General features: G+C 43.9%; 1 protein-coding gene across 1 annotated transcript in view; it reads left to right on the top strand.

Moving 5' to 3' along the window:
* SLC1A1 (solute carrier family 1 member 1) overlaps positions 1–20,135 on the top strand; it is a 77,176-nt gene that overhangs the window by 32,491 nt on the left and 24,550 nt on the right. The window contains exon 2 of the mRNA XM_080820456.1: positions 9,244–9,384. Within this exon, the coding sequence (XP_080676582.1) occupies positions 9,244–9,384 (141 nt within the window). The remainder of the gene's footprint in view (positions 1–9,243; positions 9,385–20,135) is intronic.

Here is a 20,135-nt window from a genome sequence, read left to right as displayed (position 1 = left end):
GGTATTGTGCAAGTCAAGTTTTCAAACACATGCAAATGGCATGATACATTTTCTCCTGGTTTTTTAAAACTAACATATAATGTGTTATTTGCTTCAGGGGTACAGGTCTGTGAATCGCCAGGTTTACACACTTCACAGCACTCACCATAGCACATACCCTCTCCAATGTCCGTAACCCAACCACCCCATCCCTCCCCGTTACCCGTCCCCCCAGCAACCCTCAGTTTGTTTCCTGAGATTAAGAGTCTCTTATGGTTTGTCTCCCTCCCTGGTCCCATCTTGTTTCATTTTTCCCTCCCTACCGCCCACAACCCCCCCACTCTGCCTCTCAAATTTCTCATATCATGGAGATCATATGATAATTGTCTTTTTCTGACTGACTTATTTCGCTCAGCATAATATCCTCTAGTTCCATCCACGTCATTGCAAATGGCAACATTCCATTTCTTTTGATGGCTGCATAGTATTCCATTGTATATATATACCACATCTTCTTTATCCATTCATCTGCTGATGGACATCTAGGTTCTTTACATAGTTTGCCTATTGCAGACATTGCTGCTATAAACATTCGGGTGCACGAGCCCTTATGGATCACTACATTTGTATCTTTAGGGTAAATACCCAGTAGTGTAATTGCTGTGTAGTGTAATTGTCATAGGGTAGCTCTATTTTCAACTTTTTGAGGAACCTCCATACTGTTTTCCAGAGTGGCTGTACCAGCTTGCATTCTCACCCACAGTGTAGGAGGGTTCCCCTTTCTTCGCATCTTTGCCAACATCTGTCGTTTCCTCACTTGCTAATTTTAGCCATTCTGACTGGTGTGAGGTGGTATCTCATTGTGGTTTTGATTTGTATTTCCCTGCTGCCGAGTGATGTGGAGCACTTTTTCATGTGTCTGTTGGCCATCTGGATGTCTTCTTTGCAGAAATGTCTGTTCATGTCCTCTGCCCATTTCTTGATTGGATTATTTGTTCTTTGGGAGTTGAGATTGATGAGGGCTTTATAGATTTTGGATACTAGCCCTTTATCTGATATGTCGTTTGCAAATATCTTCTCCCATTCTGTGACTTGTCTTTTGGTTTTTTAACTATTTCCTTTGCTGTACAAAAGCTTTTTATCTTGATGAAGTCCCATTAGTTCATTTTTGCCCTTGCTTCCCTTGCCTTTGGCGATGTTTCTAGGAAGAAGTTGCTGTGGCTGAGGTCAAAGAGATTGCTGCCTGTGTTCTCCTCAAGGATTTTGATGGACTCCTGTCTCACATTTAGGTCTTTCATCCATTTTGAGTCTATTTTTGTGTGTGGTATAAGGAAATGGTCCAGTTTCATTCTTCTGCATGTGGCTATCCAATTTTCCCAACACCATTTCTTGAAGAGACTGTCTTTTTTTCATTGGACATTCTTTCCTGCTTTGTGAAAGATTAGTTGACCATAGAGTTGAGGGCCCATTTCTGGGCTATCTATTCTGTTCCATTGATCTATGTGTCTGTTTTTGTGCCAGTACCATACTGTCTTGATGATGACAGCTTTGAAATAGAGCTTGAAGTCTGGAATTGTGATGCCGCCAACTTTGGTTTTCTTTTTCAACATTCCTCTGGCTATTTGGGGTCTTTTCTGGTTCCATATAAATTTTAGGATTATTTGTTCCATTTCCTTGAAAAAAATTATTATATTTTGATAGGGATTGCATTAAATGTATAGATTGCTTTAGGTGACATGATACATTTTAATGGCTAGGGACATATAGAGAAACCTGTTAGATGATCATCTAAATTAAGAATTAAGATTTAAGAATTAAGAATTCAGTCTGGCTTGGGAAAGAAGTTGTTTTACTTCTTTCCCAAGCCAGACTGAATTCTTAATTGTAGGTAGCAGACAAAGAGGGAGTGATTTCAGTGTCGGCAGTCATCAATATAGACAAAACAGTGCAGACAACCAGGGGCCAGATCCATCCATGAAGAAAAATGTTTATTATTGCAGTAATAACAAAACTGTCTTCTTTTTTCAACTCCTCCCCCTAAGATCCTCTAACATTCAACACAGGACTTGGCATATAGCTGGATTTTAATAAACATGCACTTGTTTTTGGTTTTTCTTGAATGTAGATACTACAAAGAATGCATTTAAGTTACTTTCTTCCCTTGAGCCTGAAAATGCACAATAAACTCAAGCCCTTGTATCAGATTTTACGCTTGCCCCGTTTGGCTGTGAGGAAAAGTCTGTAACATTCAACAAAATTGTCAAGGATTGAAATGTTTAACAGTGGGGTGGTGGTCAAGAGACATGTCCATCCAAAGTAGTGTTCTTAGTGTCTTAAAAAAGATGAAGATGCATAGCGCGAGGAAATGCCTATAATATAATGTTAAATGAGAAATACCAAAACCCAAACAAAACCCTTACAATATTCACAGATGAACTTTGAAAACACACGAAGTGAATGAATCCAGTCACACAGGACCCGGTATCAGTCAGGATTTTCCAGAGAAACAGAATCTTGTGCGTAAATCTCCATGAGATTTATTTTAAGGAATTGGCTCACACAGTTGTGGGTTCTGTTAAGTCCGAAGTCTGTAGGGCAGGCAGGCAACTCGGGGAGGACGTTGGAGCTGGCGTCTTGAGGCAGAATTCCTTCTTCTACATGAAACCTTGGTTTTTGCTCCTCAGGCCATCAGCTGATGGGATGAGACCACCGAGATGCTCAAGGGTCATCTCCTTTGGTTAAAATGAACTAATGGGAGACGTTAGTCACATCTACAGAATACCCTCCCCCGCACCTGGATCCGTGTGTCATTGACTAACTGGTACTATAGCCTCGCCAGGTTGACACAGAAGACTAACTAATCATCACAGCCTCCTGTTATAAGACTCCGTTTATATGAAATGTCCAGAATCGACAGATCAAAAGAAAGCAAATTCCTGGTTGCCAGGACCAGGGCCAAGGGAGGGTTGGGGAGTGGCTGCTAATGAGTATGGGTTTCTTCATTGGTGATGGAAATACTCTGGAATTAGATAGTGATGGTGGTTGTACAACATCGGGAAGGTACTAAAAACCCCTGAGTTGTGCATTTTAAAAATGATAAATTTTATGTGAATTTTATCTCCATGAAAAATTGCCCCCAAGCCCTATAGTTATACAGTCATTAAAAAATTACAAGAGGGGGCGCCTGGGTGGCTCAGTGGTTAAGCGTCTGCCTTCAGCTCAGGTCGTGATCCCAGGATCCTGGGATCAAGCCCCGCATCAGGCTCCCTGCTCCGCGGGAAGCCTGCTTCTCCCTCTCCCACTCCCCCTGCATGTGTTCCCTCTCTCTCTGGCGCTCTGTCAAATAAATAAATAAAATCTTAAGAAAAAAATTACAAGAGATAACTCCGGACTCCGGGAAACACACTGAGGGTTACAGAAAGGGAGGTGAGTGAGGGGATGGCATAACTGGGGGATGGACATTAAGGAGGGCACGTGATTTGATGAGCACTGGGTATTATGCACAACTAATGAATCACTGAACATTATATCAAAAACTAATAATGTACTATATGTTGGATAATTGAATTTAAAAATACAAGAGATAATATACAAGAGATAATTCTTTTGAAATGCTTAGCACAGACTCTGACATAAAGTATGTATTCAGTAATTGTTAACCATTATGGGTTTTTTTTTCAATTTCTTGTTTATTTATTTATTTTTATATATTTTATTTATTTATTTATTTGACAGAGAGAGATCACAAGTAGGCAGAGAGGCAGGCAGAGAGAGAGAGAGAGAGAGAGAGAGAGAAGGAAGCTGGCTCCCTGCCAAGCAGAGAGCCCGATGTGGGTCTCGATCCCAGGACCCTGAGATCATGACCTGAGCCGAAGGCAGAGGCTTAACCCACTGAGCCACCCAAGCGCCCTCAGTTTTTTTATTTAAATCATGATTAATCACAATAGTACATGAAAAAAGTAAAAACAATTTCTCTTCGCATATATTTGAGTTGGTGAAGTTGGGAGTGATTTTTTGAGCTTATTATTTCCGGTAGAACTGTGATAATATTGCTTGTACTATAAGTACATTTTTTAAGGGTTTAAAAATAAAGCTTTACAGAGGCATCTGTTTGGAGCCAAAGTGCACATAAAGAGCTCTCACTGGTGGAAGAAAACGAGAGATGGGAACAGATCTGTTTCAGGGGAGGGGCAGGCTAGAATCTATGCAGTGTATACACATAGTCATTTGTTACTAGCTATTCATTCTACGCTTTTTATTAATGTGCTTATCAATGTGCCATCTTAGTTGAGCTCCCAAAGGGCAAGAAGGCATATTGCTAATTCTCCTAATATAGTACCCAGCAAGATGGCATGATTAGATAACTAGTTCTGGGGTAATTAAAAATAATTTTTTCCTCTGCCAATAGTTCTTATTCCATCAAGCCAAAATCAGTCTGTGTACCAGAGAACCATTCTGGGGTTTTGAAAAAAAAAAAAAAAAACCCACAGATTTTAATCTCTTTCCTGAAAATACCCTAAAACAGGAACAATGCTGTTTTTATAAATCTGCTTTCTCAAATGCAATTCAGCTACCATCCCCAGATTAATTTTTATAACTATAAAAAAAAACATGTATGTAAGAACAAAGGCTGGATAGAACCTGAAAAGTGGAGGGGAGAGGAGGATAGGTCAGTATAAATTACTTTACATGACTTTTTCTTTTATCTGGATTTCTAGAATTCTCTCTCTCTTTAAGATTTTTATTTTTAAGTAATCTCTACACCAATTGTGGGGCTTGAACTCACAACTGCGAGATCAGGAGTCACATGCACCACTGATTGAGCAAGCCAGGCGCCACTCCAGAATTATTTCTTGAACAATAATTTTTTATGAGCTTAGAGTAAAAAAAAAAAAAAAAAAAAAAAAAAAAAAAAAATCACCCATTTCTTCCACAATAGGGCTACTGGACTGGCAGTTGTTTGAGACAACATGAACTTGAAGAAATCTCCAGCCCAGGTCTTAATTGTTTGCCTCCCTAGTGTCTTCCTTCCCTGTTTCACTGATACACTTAACCATGAAGAGTGGGAAAGGCCCAGCCAGCTCTCTAGGAGCCAATGAACTGGTCCTATGAGCCCATTTTATTTTATTTTTCTAAAATTTTACTTATTTATTTGAGAGGGAGAGAGCACACACAGGGGCAATGGCAGAGGGGGGAGCAGGCTCCCCACTGAGCAGGGAGTCCAATGCAGGAGTCGATCCCAGGACCCTGATAATGACCTGAGCCAAAGGCAGATGCTTAACCGACTGAGCCACACAGTCACCCCCTATGGGAGCCCATTTTAAAGCTGGGGACACCAAGGCCCAGAGATTATCACAGCATCTTGGGCGTTAGAATGGACCTTGAGGGCATCTCCTCCGAGCCTTTTGCCCCATACCTTCAATCCCTCCACTCGATGATGGGAGAGGTTAAAATTACAGCCCAAGTTTACAAACCTTGTAAATGGCAGAGCCAGAACTCAAGCCGGTGGTTCTAACGCAGAGCTCTTCCCAAGCTGCCTTTGTACCGGCTTGGGCTCTTCCTGCCTGAGTGAGAGAAAGCCGCCCAAGAGTGAATTCCTGGTAACTGATGGGGCTACAGAGGTCTACCTAGCAATTCCGCCTTCGCACTTCCTCGTTGGCCCTGCTGAGGACCCCCGGAGAGCTACGCCATTCAGAAAGGTTCTTCCCTTTCCCTAGTTCTGGGAGTGATCCTGCCAGGGGGGTCTGACCTGTGTACCTCCAGGCAGGCTTGTGTTCCCAGCAGCCTTTGACTTTGAACACCGCTCCGTGCTCTTAAATCCAGTCCAGGATCTGGCCCTGGAAGAGGGTAGAGAAGGGTTGTGTGCTCAGAGAAATCCCGACTTCATCATGGGACCTGGAAAATCTTCCATTGATTTTTCTTAGCAGGCATCCCATTTTTCCAAACTGCTTTGAGACCAGGATAAAACCCACATATTTACAATGTGTAACTCCTGGCCGAAGTTCTTCGCCAGCCACTTCTTAACCCTTGAGGGTTCCGGGATGACATCTCTGGCCCGGGGTAAGCCTTTCAACTGCCTTTCCAGCTCTTGGTTGGTATTTATATTCTTCTCCTTTTCAGTAGAAAAAAGGAAGGAAGGAAGGAAAGGAGGGAGGGAGGGATGAAAAGGAAAAAGGGAAGAGGAAAAGAAGAAATTAGTTTGTGATACTCAACCTCAAGAACACGCTTGATGGAAGGTTTTCATTGCTAAATAGAGTAACCTGTTCATGGCGCTGTCACTTCTGAAAGCTGTGAAAATGCTCCTTGTGGTGACTCTTTTATCTCTCCCATAAAAACCCATTATCTGGATCAGGGCTGAAAAATAGCAAGTACGCTTCTTTCTAATTTCCCTGCATTTATTTGGGGTGGAGATGATTAGAGGCACAGCTAATTGCTATAGTAATATAAGCCCTAAAATTGGAGCCCCTCGGGGGTTTTTTTGCTACTCAACAGAGTGCTTTTGTGGTGGGCTTTTGAGTACAGACACATCTCCTTTCTTTTTGCACACAGAGCTTTCTTTGACATACAAGCCAAAAATTTACTTGAGGCAACCTAAGGAGTATGAGAGAGAATGTCTGTTTGTTTGGTTTTTCAAAACACTGAATGCTACCGAGTATCCTTACAGCATAAAGTAGGTACATTCCACACAGGACAGCTGAACATAGGCATTTGTTAAGTAGGAAGTGAGCACAACGTGCTTTTTAAATTCACTTAAAATATTTTGAATCCTTGGCGTTCTGAACCACTCTGGAATCTCTAACCCTAGGTTTTGAAATATGAACCAGGCAGGATTGGTATTGAGCTTTTTTTTTTTTCTTTTTTTGGTCTTAGCTCCAATTTGAGAAATGTTTGTGTATATGTTTGTTCCAATAATTTAAAATGGCTGATCAGAAATACATTTAGAAATGCACGCCTAAAAAAAAAAATAAAAAAAAAAATAAAAAAAAAAAAAAAAAGAAATGCACGCCTAAAATAAAGAGATCAAGACGACGATGGAACAGGTAGGAAAATAAAATTAAACCAAGGATAAGGTCACTACACAGATACACGAGGTCCCTTTATTTGGCCCTACTAAGAGACTTGGGAAGTGCACCTGAATTTAAATGAAAACTCTAGTATTGATTATAATTCACACGTCTCTTTGTTGCCCTAGAGTTCGTAACTGTGCTCGAGCCACTGTAAATTTTCACAGACTGGTTGAGTCTGTAAGGGAGCAGACCCAGTGAGTTCCTCCTTGAGTCTTTCTGCTGTAGCTGTTTTATCTCCCACTAGCCTGTCATCTTCAGAGGCTGATGAAGCAAAAAAGATGTGCAAGTCATCCCAGCACATCTTACGTCTTGGTTTAAAAAACATGGGGGTGTGGTGGGGCGTCTGGCTGGCTCATTTGAAAGAGCATGTGACTCTTGATCTTGGGGTTGTGAGTATGAGCCCCAGGTAGGGTGGGGAGATTGGTTAAAAAAAATAATTTTTTAAAAAATAGAAGTAAGAAATATAAAAGGGGGGCGCCTGGGTGGCCCAGTCGATTAAGCATCTGACTCTCAGTTCCAGCGCAGCTAGTGATCTCAGGGTCATGAGGTTGAGCCCCACATGGGGCCCTATGCTTAGCGCAGAGTCTGCTTGAGATTCTCTCTCTCCCCCTCCCCCTGTTCATGCTCTCTCTCTCTCTAATAAATAAATAAAATTTATAAAAATATAAAAGGGGGGTGTTGCAAAGGGTCAATGTGTGGGGATCAGAAGGAGCAAGGCAGTTAGATGTTGGGACCATTTGGAAGAGGATAAGTAAGAAAAGTTTGTGATTTGTAGTTATCAAAACCAGCCCCAGGAAAGAATTCCTGTAGATATCTTGTGAAGGCAAGCTTTCAAAACTTGAACAACATGGGTTTAACCTGTGCGAATCCATGCACACATGGATATTTTTTTCAATAAATGCGGTCAGGCACTTAAATGTTTTTTCCTTATGACTTTCTTAATAACATTTTCTTTTCTCTAGCTTAGTTTATTGTAAGATTCCAGCTCACAGTATGTATAACATACAAAATGCACATGAACTGACTGTTGATGTTCTGGGTAAGGCTCTCAGTGAACAGCAGGCTATTAGTTTTGTTTTTGTGGAGACAGAAGTGTTACGTGGATTTTGACTGTGTGGGGATTGGTGCCCCAAGCCCCAGCATTGCTGAGGGGTCCACTGTGTAACATTTCTTGATTTAGAACACTTCCCTACAGCCCCAATCTCCGAGGCACTCAGGTTCAGCAACTTCATCAAAAGCCTCTTGGGGCACCTGGGTGGCTCAGTGGGTTAAAGCCTCTGCCTTCGGCTCGGGTCATGATCTCAGGGTCCTGGGATCAAGCCCCGCATTGGGCTCTCTGCTCAGCAGGGAGCCTGCTTCCTCCTCTCTCTCTGCCTGCCTCTCTGTGATCTCCATCTGTCAAATAAGTAAATAAAATCTTTTAAAAAAAAAAAAAAAGCCTCTTGATCAGGCCAATTTGGACATGTCATCGTCTAGAAATAGCCAACACAGAATGGAGAGCATTAGACCACACCGTCGTTCAACAACATGTAAATATATCAAACCAAAGGAACCTTATGTTGCAATTAAAATCACAAAAGGTGCATAAACAGAGAGTATCATGGAAAGAGTATTTATGAGAAAATGAGAAAATTAAACACTGATGTGTAAACTATAGAATGTGAAACACCTAAGATGCCTGGCTGGCTGGTGAGTTGGAAGAATGTATGAGTCTTGATCTCAGGGTGGTGAGTTCGAACCCCAAGTTGGGAGTAGAAATTACTTTTAAAAAAATAAAATAATAAAATAAAAATAAAATGTAAGATGTCTAAGGTAGACAAAGACTACGGGGAGTGTGTAAAAGCAAAATAGTTATATTGGGTTGACAAAGATGATGTATTTCTTTTCCTTCTCATAGTGTTTTTTTGATGTTTTATCATTATAAGTAATATAACTGGAGGAGAAAAGAAATAAAAACCAAAACTTTCATGTGAAGAATATTTTTTACAAACTCACTGAATAATGTATACTTTGTGTTCATTAAAATGTGATTTGTTTTTTAAGTCTAACATTTACAGAATCGTGGAAGAGCCCCTAAACTGTTTTTCTTGCCAATAAGATGTGGTTGGGGGTTGAGGGGATATTTTTCCATAGAGCTGTATACAGAAGAACTCAATGCTGGTTTTCTTTTCTTCTTTTCAATCTTTGTCTTTCTTAGGGATCACCATAGGAGTCTTGGTTCGAGAATACGGCAAGCTCTCTAGTCTGGAGAAATTCTACTTCGCTTTTCCTGGGGAAATCCTAATGAGGATGCTGAAACTCATCATTTTGCCATTAATTATATCCAGCATGATTACAGGTACCTTGAGAAAACTGATGGTTCTCTGTGATTATTTAAGAAGCGGTCTGTTAAGTTGTTCTTTTCTAATTATGGGGAAAACTGAAATGCATTTGAGCATCACACGCGCACACACATACTCCTTACTTGGAACGTGTATATTTGCTTGAGTGGAAATATTTCATTACTCACAGGGTGGCATGGCTCTGCCTAGGGCCCTGGCCACCACTGCTCGAATCTTCATTGGGCCATCAATGTGGTGTCTTGGGGGGAAGATGCCGTTTTCAAACATATTATAAATAAAATTCTACCCAGGGCACAGGACATTAAAAAAAAAAAAACTGCCCACGTATTTGGTCACTGAAATGTCAGCCAGTGTCCCCAGGTGAAATGTGGGTGTCAGTTTTGATGTTGTTTTGAGTAGTTCACTCATCTGTTTCCCAACGGCCGCCATGCCCCGCCCCACCCTCTGAGCCTGCCCTCTCGAGTCTCGCTGCCTTCCTCACTCCTCTTCCACGGCTCCGTATGCCTGCCCTGAAAACTCACAGCCGCATGCTGTGGGAAACATTTAAGGATGGGTTTGCACCATATTTTGAAAGCCTAGTATTTTAAAATCCAAACTTGTGACCCCATGGGTTTGGAGATGCTTCTTCCCTTCTTGGTCACTCTGTTGCAGGGCCCCTTTAAAAAGCAAGCTTCCCTCTGGAGGTAGAAATTAATTTGGCTAAAGAAATGTCATTGGTCTGGGTGTGGTAAGCTTCGCAGTGCATTCTGTAGTTTCTTGTGCTTATCTTAATTCTGCCACGAAGTAAAATGTGGCCTGATGGTCGCTAGTGTTGTCAAGTTGAAAAATCAAAGTTTTCCATAATCATGTAATTAGGATTCTTGGCATGTCCTCTTCTAGAATCCAACCCCCCCCCCCGAAACCCTGCTACCACTAGAAAGACCTGGTGCTGATCTATGTAGAGTTCTGGACATTGGCTCAGGAAAAGGAGGGTGGGTGTCAGGGTCTGCTGTACTCAGCAGCCAAGTTGCTTGAAAAGCTATAGATTTGGCTATTGAACTTCCTAAGTGCCAAACTCCAGTCAGACTAGAATCCCCTGGGATCTTTGTCCTTAAATGGTCTTGGTCTTCTTGGCTTATTTCAAGCCTGAAAAGAACATTTCATTATTTTTATGTATGTATTTAATTATGCTTTGAAATGCCTGGTCTCTGTTAGACCCTGCAACCTGGGGGCCAAATCAGTAGGCCAGTGGTTTAGACCATGTATGATTTATCTGTTCAACTTTAAATTATCAGAAGCGTTTAAAATTTGGAAGATTTCATGTAAGCACCCAGATTTCCAGGTACCTCTAAAAAGAATTAAGATCAGGAAACACTGGACCTGTGTCCCTCCACGGACCAACCGTGGTCTGGAGCTGAGAGATGGCTATTCTGTTTAGTTGAAGTAAATACATTGGAGGATCCCATGGCCCCTACCTCTCCCTAGCCTCTGATACCCCATCCACTGCATTTGTTTACATTATCTCCTGACCCCGTAGCTGTTGGCTTTATAATCCCAGAGCATTTTCTCCACATCAAGATTCTAAATCTTTTCTTAGGCTCCTTTGAGAACATGATGAAAGCTTTGGACTCTCTCCCAAGAAAAATGTTCACGGTTGTACGTACAGTACCATATTTTGCATGCAGTTGTACAAGGTACATAAATCACTTCACCAATACCATTTAAAACTGGGGCCTATGGAGGGGGGCACCTGGGTGTCTCAGTTGGTTGAGCGTCCAATTCTTGCTTTTGGCTCAGGTTATGATCTCGGGGTCGTGGGATTGAGCCCCACATCAGACTCCATGCCGCTCAGTATGGAGCCTGCTTGGGATTCTCTCTCCGCCCCTCCCCTGCTCGCTCACACTCTCTCCCTCTTAAAGATAAAAAGGTAGATAAAATAAACAAATAAATAAAACTTGGGCCTATGGAAGAATGTATGGAAAGTTGATCCAAATTAGGCAGCAAATTCAAAACTTATGCATTTAACCGGGTTTTAGAAGAAAAGGTAAAAATCCATGTACAAAAATGCTCGTATAATATCAGATGTTGAAATATGTACCACTCTTGGCAGCCAGTAACTGGTGGTATTTTTGCAGTCTGGGTGTTTTGTGTGCTAGCTCAGCCTTGCAGATAATCTAGGAGAATAATTTGCAACCATCAGCACTCTGCTCACATAGCCCAGCTGCCTTCTAGAGCGGTAGCACGGGTCTGGACATTTCTACATTTTTTTCTTTAGCAAAAGCCCCAGCAGGGAAATAGGAGTAAGAGAGAGACCAAAACCGCTACCCAAAGGGACGTGAATAAAACAGTCTGGGAACAGTGATGCCATGTTCCTGATTTAAATTGTCAGTTTAGGGGCACCTGGGTGGCTCAGTGGGTTAAAGCCTCTGCCTTCAGCTCAGGTCATGATCCCAGGGTCCTGGGATCGAGCCCCGCATCGGGCTCTCTGCTCCGCAGGGAGCCTGCTTCCTCCTCTCTCTGCCTGCCTCTCTGCCTACTTGTGATTTCTGTCTGTCAAATAAATAAATAAAATCTTAAAAAAAAATTGTCAGTTTAAAGGGGAAACATAATATTACTAGTGTTGGCAAGGGTGTGGGAAAGCAGGCTCATTCATACCTTGTCGATTATTAACTGGAACAAACTTTTGGGGGATGCAGCTTGGAACATATCCTGATCTCTCCCCACTTGGTAGTTGTACTTCTCAGAATTTCTTGTAAATAATCAGAGATCTGTTCAAAGATTTAGGTACAAGAATGTTCATGGTAGCATTTTTTTTTATAATGGTGGTGAATTATAAGCAATCTAAATGTACATTTTACCCCTAAGTTATGATTCTCTGCAACTGTTAGAAACCTTGTTTTGGAAACATTTAATGACATGTGGTTATGTCCTCACACGGTATAAATAAGGAAGATAAAAACAAATTATACAACAGGATGTTGTGTACAATCCAAAATTTATTAAAATTTATGTGCATTTTTAAACGTTGGGACACACACCGAACAGTTAATGATGGTTAGATCGGGGTAGTAAGGAAACATGACTCATTGTGCTTTCTTTACATTTTCAAGGCAAGCACGTGTGTGTTATTTTTGTTTGGTTGGTTTTGTATTTTCTTTCTCTCTTCCTCCCTTTCTCTCTTTCTCCCCCTCTCCCTCTTTCTTTCTTTTTTAAGGAAAAAAAGGGGGTGCGCCTGGGTGGCTCAGTAGGTTAAGCATCTGCCTTTGGCTCAGGTCATGATCGTGGAGTCCTGGGATTGAGTCCCCACATTGGGTTCCTTGCTCAGTGGGGAGTCTGCTTCTCCCTCTGCCTCTCCCCATGTTCATGCTCTCGCTCACTCGCTTGCTCTTTCTCTCTCTCTCTCTCACATGCCCCCTCTTCCTCTCAGATAAAAAAGAAAGAAAGAAGAGATTGGGATGGGTTCTGCTCTGTGCTCCTCCCTCTGAGCCTCTGGCAGGGTCCCGCTCCCCTCCTCCCCAGCTGTGCTCCCAGGCTCCTGCAGCTCCTCACCACCTTTTCCCCGGTGCCCCATCCACCCCCAAACCCTGCAGGGTCCTCAGCTCCCCTCCCCCTCCCAACAGGGATCCAGCGGGGGAGAGCACAGGACTCCTATGGAAATATACAAGAAGAGCCCTTTTCATATTCCAAATGCCTTTATAAACCCAGCAGATCAATAACTTATTTTATACACTTACTAGGACAAAGGAAGATGGATGTTGGAAGATGGGGAGAGTGAAACGAATGCCCTTGGCATACACAAATTAGAAATAGAAATAAAAATTGAGACCTGCGACTAGTAAACTGTGGTTCTGCATAAAGGAAACTCTCTTGACGAATTAACAAAGAGGGGAAGAAAAACCCTCTGCCATCAAAGCCTCTGCTGACATAAAAATACGTACTTTATAGCTATTTTTTTTTTTAAACAGAAGGAGGCTTCTTCATGTGACAAAGAGGGTAAGATGTCACATTAATCAGGGAAATTTGAATATAGGCTGGGTGTTAGATGGTATCAAGAAATTGTTGATAAATTTTCTTAGCGGGGATGATGGCAGTTACATAAGAAAATGTCCTTTTTGATGCGTATGGAATTATGTAGGGATAAGATGACAGAATGTCTAAAATTTAGTTAGGGTAAAAAAAGAGAAGGCAGAGTAGACAAAATCTCAAGACATTTTCAGAGGCAGGCAGTGTGGGCACTAACAGAATCCTTCCCATAATTTACATCCTGAGGGACACACCTGTGATGATCAGACTCTTAACGTTTAGGATTCTAAGCTGTATTTGTAGCAGACCACCAGGGCAGTAGCAAGGGAAGTGGCGTATGCACGTGCCCGAGGACGGTGGTTCTGGAAAATCCTGGTCCAGGTCTCACCAACCACTGAGTTTAAATTCAGAGCACGTTTTCCTTGATACACAAATGATGATGACTTGGGCCTCCTAGGACCAGCGTGGGAAAGGCAACGGCCCCTCAACGGTCGCTTCCAGAGGTTCCTTGAGCGTCTTTCCAAGACGGCGCCGCAGCTGTGCTCAGGCAGAGGTCCCCATCTCTTCCACTCCAGCCTCTCTGCCCCCACCACCTGAGCCAGAGGTGCTCTGCCAGGCACAGCTGCACCCCTGCCCCGGTGTCTCCTGTACCTGCCCCTCTGACCCTGAGGCGCTCCCCCTGTGCCCCTCTAGCCTAAAACAGGAATGAGAACATAATTCTTCATAGCATAGCTGAGCCCAGGCTGTTCCTTGGGACAAAGCTTTATGAAAGGTTGGGGAGTGAAAGTAGGGGAAACACCAGGAGTTACACCAGGTGCTCCCCAGTGAAGGTCTTCTGAGAGTCCCGGGGTCTTGAGAGGGCTGCCCCTTTGCTTAGCTGCCAGCCTAGTCCTTCCTCCACACGACGATGTTCCAGACATTGCCGCGGCCCCAGCCCCACCACCTGACACTAGGCTTTGAAAAGGATGGATTTCACCATCACACAGTGAAAGGGAGTGTCCTGGTCCAGGGGCAACCTCTCCCTGGGAGGACCACCATCAAGGAATATCCACTTTGGAGGGTTGCAGAGGGATGGTCTGCCTTGGGGACCCCATCAGGAGACTCACACTGGAATGGGTGCCGTTAGTGCCTGCCGGGTGGGGGCATAGCCGCCCAACTCGCAAGACTTGGGAGTCTGTCCAGGCTGGGCTATGCTGAGTCTGTGCCAGCTCTTGTGCACGGTTCCTCCCGGGAGTAAGATGCTTATCCCTGTCCACTCCTGTGGCACTTCACGCTGGACTTCTACACACGCTGACCCCTCAAGAAACCACAGCAGTCAAATCCAGACCAAGCCAAGGAAACTCCCTCCTTTCCCCCCACCCCAAGACCCTGAGTCCCGGGGTGCTAGTACTGCTTTCACCTCCTGAACAAATCACATAACAAACATAAGACTTCAGTAGGAAACACTTGCCTTCTGTTTACTGAGGACCTTCCTGTTTTGGTAAGAGCACTGGCTGGGTACTGGATTGACATTTGTGGGGAGCTTCTTCAAGAATAAATGTAAGACTCCACCCTTCAAAGATTTAAAAAAAAATTTTTGTTTCAAATTTTAAATTATTGTCACTTCAACATCTACATCAGGATTTCCAAATTTAGGGGGCTCGATCTCAACTTCAAGGCCAGAGGTTTTCTACTGCTTTTTAACCAAGAAAATAAATTAAGTCTTACAGAGGCTTAGGCAGTTGGTCTCCTAGCAAGCAGGGGTCTGCAAACGTTCTTTGTAAAGGAACAGATAGTCAGTGTTTTGAGTTTTTCAAGCCAGACCGTCTCTGTCCAGCTTCCCCACTGGCTGTCACCAGAAAGCAGTCGTAAGCAACGTGTAAGTGATGGGCAGAGCTGTTTGCCAATGAAGTTTGTGTTTGCGATGACAGGAGGCCAGCCAGCAGCGGGTCAAGATGGCAGACAAGAGGGGCCCCTGGGTGCCTCAGTGGGTTAAGGTCATGATCTTGGGGTGCTGGGATCAAGCCCCGGATCGGGCTCTCTGCTCAGCAAGAGCCTGCTTCCCCACCCCCTCCCCCCGCCTGCCTCTCTGCCTACTTGTGATCTCTCTCTGTCAAATAAATTTAAAAAATCTTAAAAAAAAAAAAATGACAGACAAGACTAGTTTGAACTCTCAAGATACAGGTTAGTTGAGGTGGAATTATGTGGCAAAAATAAACCAACACAGCAAACAGCTACTACTTGTGTCAAGCAATGAGTAGAAGTGCCTCAAAGCGACACTGAGGAAGGGAGAAGTCAGTCAAGGTTGTTGGAGGTGCCTGTGTTCTCAGGAAGCGATGACGCATTTGGATCGTGTGGGCTAGGGAAGGCTTTTTTTTTTTTTTTTTAAGCTATGTATTCATTTACTTATCAGCCGCTGGGTACCTGGGTACTACCCTGTGTCCTCCAGTGGAAAGAATGGTGCCATATGCCCCCCAAAACAGGGTTTGGTAGAATTCAACATTTCTTAACCCCAACTGTGTGAAAACAGACAAAGAGAAAACCCCCTGGTGAGGTGCCTGCCACCCACCTGTTCGCGGAGCCCAGGATTTGTGCCCGCCGGGTCCACAAGTCCCCTCGTGGGCAAGAAGGTAGAAGGGTGGGAGACACATGTATCACTTGGTTGTACCTCTCGCCTGAGGGAGCTAAGAGCATTTGAGGTCAACTTCAGCTGGTGGCGGCAGGGGTGGGGTGGGGGGAGTATGCGTGCTTTTCTGGAAACATTGGTAGGTTTTTTTGTAGTTTTATCTCTAGAAAAACTGTCATTCCCAGGTGGCCTGTAAACTTAAAACTCCATGCTGGGGAAGGCAGGGTCGTAGCCTGAAACCGTGCAGACCAAGAAGGAAACTCGCCTCATATGCAACATCTGTAACCACTGGGCTCTGCCTGAATCGAAGGGCTTTTTTTAACTTTCCCGAGCCTCGATGGAGAACCGAGAAAATAAGATGAACTAAGCAGCTTTGCACTCATGAATTAAACATTTCCCTAAGATCATCGGGAAATTCGAGTTGAGTTAGGACACAGCTCTTGAAGCCAGAGGACTTATATTAATTTGATGTCTACGATGCCTTTTCTGCAAAGAGGAAAGGGGCACCTAGTGTATAAAGAGCGGAGCTCCCACGATGAACGTGCCACTTACCACAGCACGCAAATGAAAAGTGGCAGGAGAGAAACGGGCCCTGCTGCAGCCTCCTGAGACAGTGAAGCCCAGAGGATCAGCCAGGGACGAGCTTTAGCTTCTGCCGATGCCGTGACTCCACTGGCTCACAGCTCTGTTCCACTGTAAATTAGCCTGATTTTGTTTCTTTTAAAAAAGGAGTGAAAAACCATGCAGGGACTATGATACACCTTCTATGTGTTGAATGCATGGATACCACTGGGATACCACTCATTCATTCACTTGCTCATTCACTCACTTGTTCATTCACTCATTCATTCACTCATTCATTCACTCATTCACTCATTCACTCACTCATTCATTCACTCGTTCATTCATTCACTCGTTCATTCACTCATTTATTCACTCACTCACTTGTTCATTCATTCACTCATTCATTCATTCACTCATTCATTCATTCCATCTCCAACATCCCAGGCTCTGTGCTAGGCACACATGACAAAGATGAGTCCTGTTCTAGCAAGAAAGATGCAGTGTGATAAGTGCCTTGTGTGAATGAGGATGGTGGAGGGGACGCTGGGATGGAGTTTTCAAGAAAAGATCAGAATCCATCCGATGAAGGGAGCAGGGACTCCAGGCAGGAAAAAACAAGAGACGTACGGCATCTCTCAAGGAGGACAGTGAGACTTCGAGTGGAACTCTGGAGACACCGGGAAGAGGAGTGGGGATGGGAGGGTGCACATGTGCCTACATCAGATGTCTGTCTAGGCATGGGGAAGCAAGTGACAGTGGTGACTGCCACCTGGGCCGTTCTCTGCAAAGCAACACCCTGAACGAGCTGCAGGTGGGGGAGTATTGTTTTGTTTTGTTTTATTCATATTTAAATTTCAACTCAATTAATTAGCATAAAGTGTAGTATTGGTTTCAGAGGTACAGGTCTGTGATTCGTCAGTCTTATACAATTCCCAGAGCTCATTCCCTCACCTGCCCTCCCTAATTCCCATCACCCAGTTATCCCCTCTCCTCCCCAGCAACCCTCAGTTTGTTTTCCTATGATTAAGAGTCTCTTATGGTTTGTCTCCCTCTCTGGTTTCATCTTGTTTTATTTTTCCCTCCCTTCCCCTACGATCCTCTGTTTTGTTTCTTAAATTCCACATATCAGTGAGACTACAGGTGGGCTAGTATTGTTAAAGAAAAAAAAATCAATGATACTTATTAAAGGTGGAAAGGCAGACCTCATCCCATACCATCGTGATAGGTGTGAGGACCGCTGTGATGGGATTCCACAGTGGGGAAGGGGAGAGAGGTAGGGCTCAACTCTGAATACAGCATCAGCAAGCAAGAACTGATCTTCAAGGAGCAGGAGAGAGGGGTCAGTGGATGGAAAATCACTGAGAGAAACCATCAGAGGGAAGGGGGATTCTGGCTAAACCAACCTAGTAGGATTCTTGCTGAAGGCAGGCCAGGGGGATGGTGGAAAATGGGGGGCCTGATTAGGGATGCAGAGTGATCAAATACTGGGTTGTGGTTAAACCGACTTAGGAAAGTTTTTACAGAAACTAGATGATTTTGCAGGAAAATACACAGATGGGTTTAGGAGAAGGTCCAGAAGCCTGACAAAATGTGGTCAAACAAAAACGTTTGTCGGTATCAATCACAGGGGCGGGACAGTCTAGTGGTGAAGCATGCGGACCAAGGCACCAGACTGCCCAGGTCTGAATCCCAGCTCTGCCATTTGCTAGCTGGGAAACCCTGACAAGTTACTTAACTTGTCCTCAACTGTGAAATAGGAAAAATAGTAATACTGTGTCGTGATATTCCTGATACCATCAGAACTTTCTAGAAAGTCCCTGTGTTGGCATCAGAAGCTACAGAGCCAGTATTAGATTTGAGCCTTACAGATGCAAATACACACGATGCATTCATTCTGGAAAGGAAAACGTTACAAAAAGACTTACTCTTCGTAAGATACTAGGTTGTAAAGTTCACCAGCATATAAGGGGCTTCTACCCAGAATCCTGAGCTACCGATTGTACAGGATAAGGACAAGCAAAAAGAGAGCTCAATAATAATTAGGTTGTGGTTAATAAAAAGAGAGAGAAGCTTCACTGAACTGTTAGCTGTCCTGATGTCAAAGCATTCGTATGGACTTTGAAGAGAATGGCTGAGTTCCTCACATCCTCTAAGGTGTGTTTCATGCTCCTACTGAATCACAAGCCTCCCATAAAAGCTCTGGGGTCTTCTGAAAAGCTAGGCCCAACTATAAATAGCACCAAGATCTGTGGTATTGGAAAAAAATAATAAAAATATTGCAAACTGCTCCCTGAATGGCTGGAGACGAGGAGACCAGCCAGCTTCTTCTTGACACACTTTGAACATCAAATGAAGAGGCTGCAAAGTGACCTTTAGTGGGTTCTGCGCAAGGACCGGTTTATTTTGTTAACTTCACAGGATAGTTTAAGGTGGTGATATACCTATTTTTAGGGAGTTCTTTGTACTGATGCCTCTAAGAAAAGTAGATGTCATGGGCAAGGCGTGCATAGAAATATTTTTTGCCTGCTCCTGTCTGCCTCCTCTCTTTCCCGGTTACATCCCAGGGGTATTAATCAGGCAGCAGAGATGTGCCCGTGCTCTGGAATTTCGAGGTGAGGTCGCATCCAGCCTTATTTTCCCTGTGGAACGAACTTGTTCATTTAACCCTCTTAGCAACCCAAGGAAGTCGTAAGGTAGGGGAAACCTTATCTCCATCTTCAGAGATGAGGACAGTTCCAAGGACTGTTCAAGATCACGCAGATCATAAAAGCAGCACCTGGGACTGGTGCAGAGTCTCCATCCAGTTCTGTTCTGGAACATTCTGCCATCCAGGGACCAGAGACTGAGACTGGCAGGGAACTATAACTAGGTGACTCATTCTACTGCCACGTGTAAGTCAACCTCCTCCTACGTGCCGACACTAGGTGTGCATTGGTGAACATGCAGACTTCTGGGTCTCTTGGCCTCCGTGCTGCTCACTATAGTCTAGTGTGAAAGACAGCTGGTAAATAATGAACCCATTGATACAACTTGTGAAACGTGATACGAGCAGGGTGCCAGGTGAGGAAAACAGAGGTTTAGCCTGGTGACTCAGGGAAGGAGCCCCAGGAAAAGACTTGAACGTAGACAAGCCAAGAGCAGAGGGAAGGCAGTTGGCAGAGAAAGGAGTCCCTGAAAAGTGGGAGGGAGCTGGGTCTGCTCCAGGGCGAGGGCTGGGAGACAACCTAGCTGGAAGGTGTTGCCGGCCTCGGGCAGGGAGGGCAGTTGTAGGTCTCTTCAGCCAGGATGAGGATTCACTAGTTTGTCATCCGTGCCGTTGGAGGTCATACCAGAATGTGAAATGGGCTTATAGATGCTCTTAAAGCATCTCTTTAGTGCCTGTGTGATGAAGGAATACAGAAGGATTCTGAAAAAAAAGAGAGGGAATGAATGAGCTAATACTTGCTAGTGCCTTCCAGTGACTATTTTGTTCAGGAATAATGGGGGTTACTTGCCGGTACAATTAAGGTCTAGGCCCTGTACTAGGTGTGTTGTAGATACACCTCCTCAGCAGCTGTGCATCTAGAGGTGGCGCTG

Source organism: Martes martes (genome assembly GCF_963455335.1).
Source record: "Martes martes genome assembly, chromosome: 12".
NCBI classification, from domain to species: domain Eukaryota; kingdom Metazoa; phylum Chordata; class Mammalia; order Carnivora; family Mustelidae; genus Martes; species Martes martes.
The sequence above is the reverse complement of the archived record's forward strand: the minus strand, read 5'-3'. Positions and strand labels throughout refer to the sequence as shown.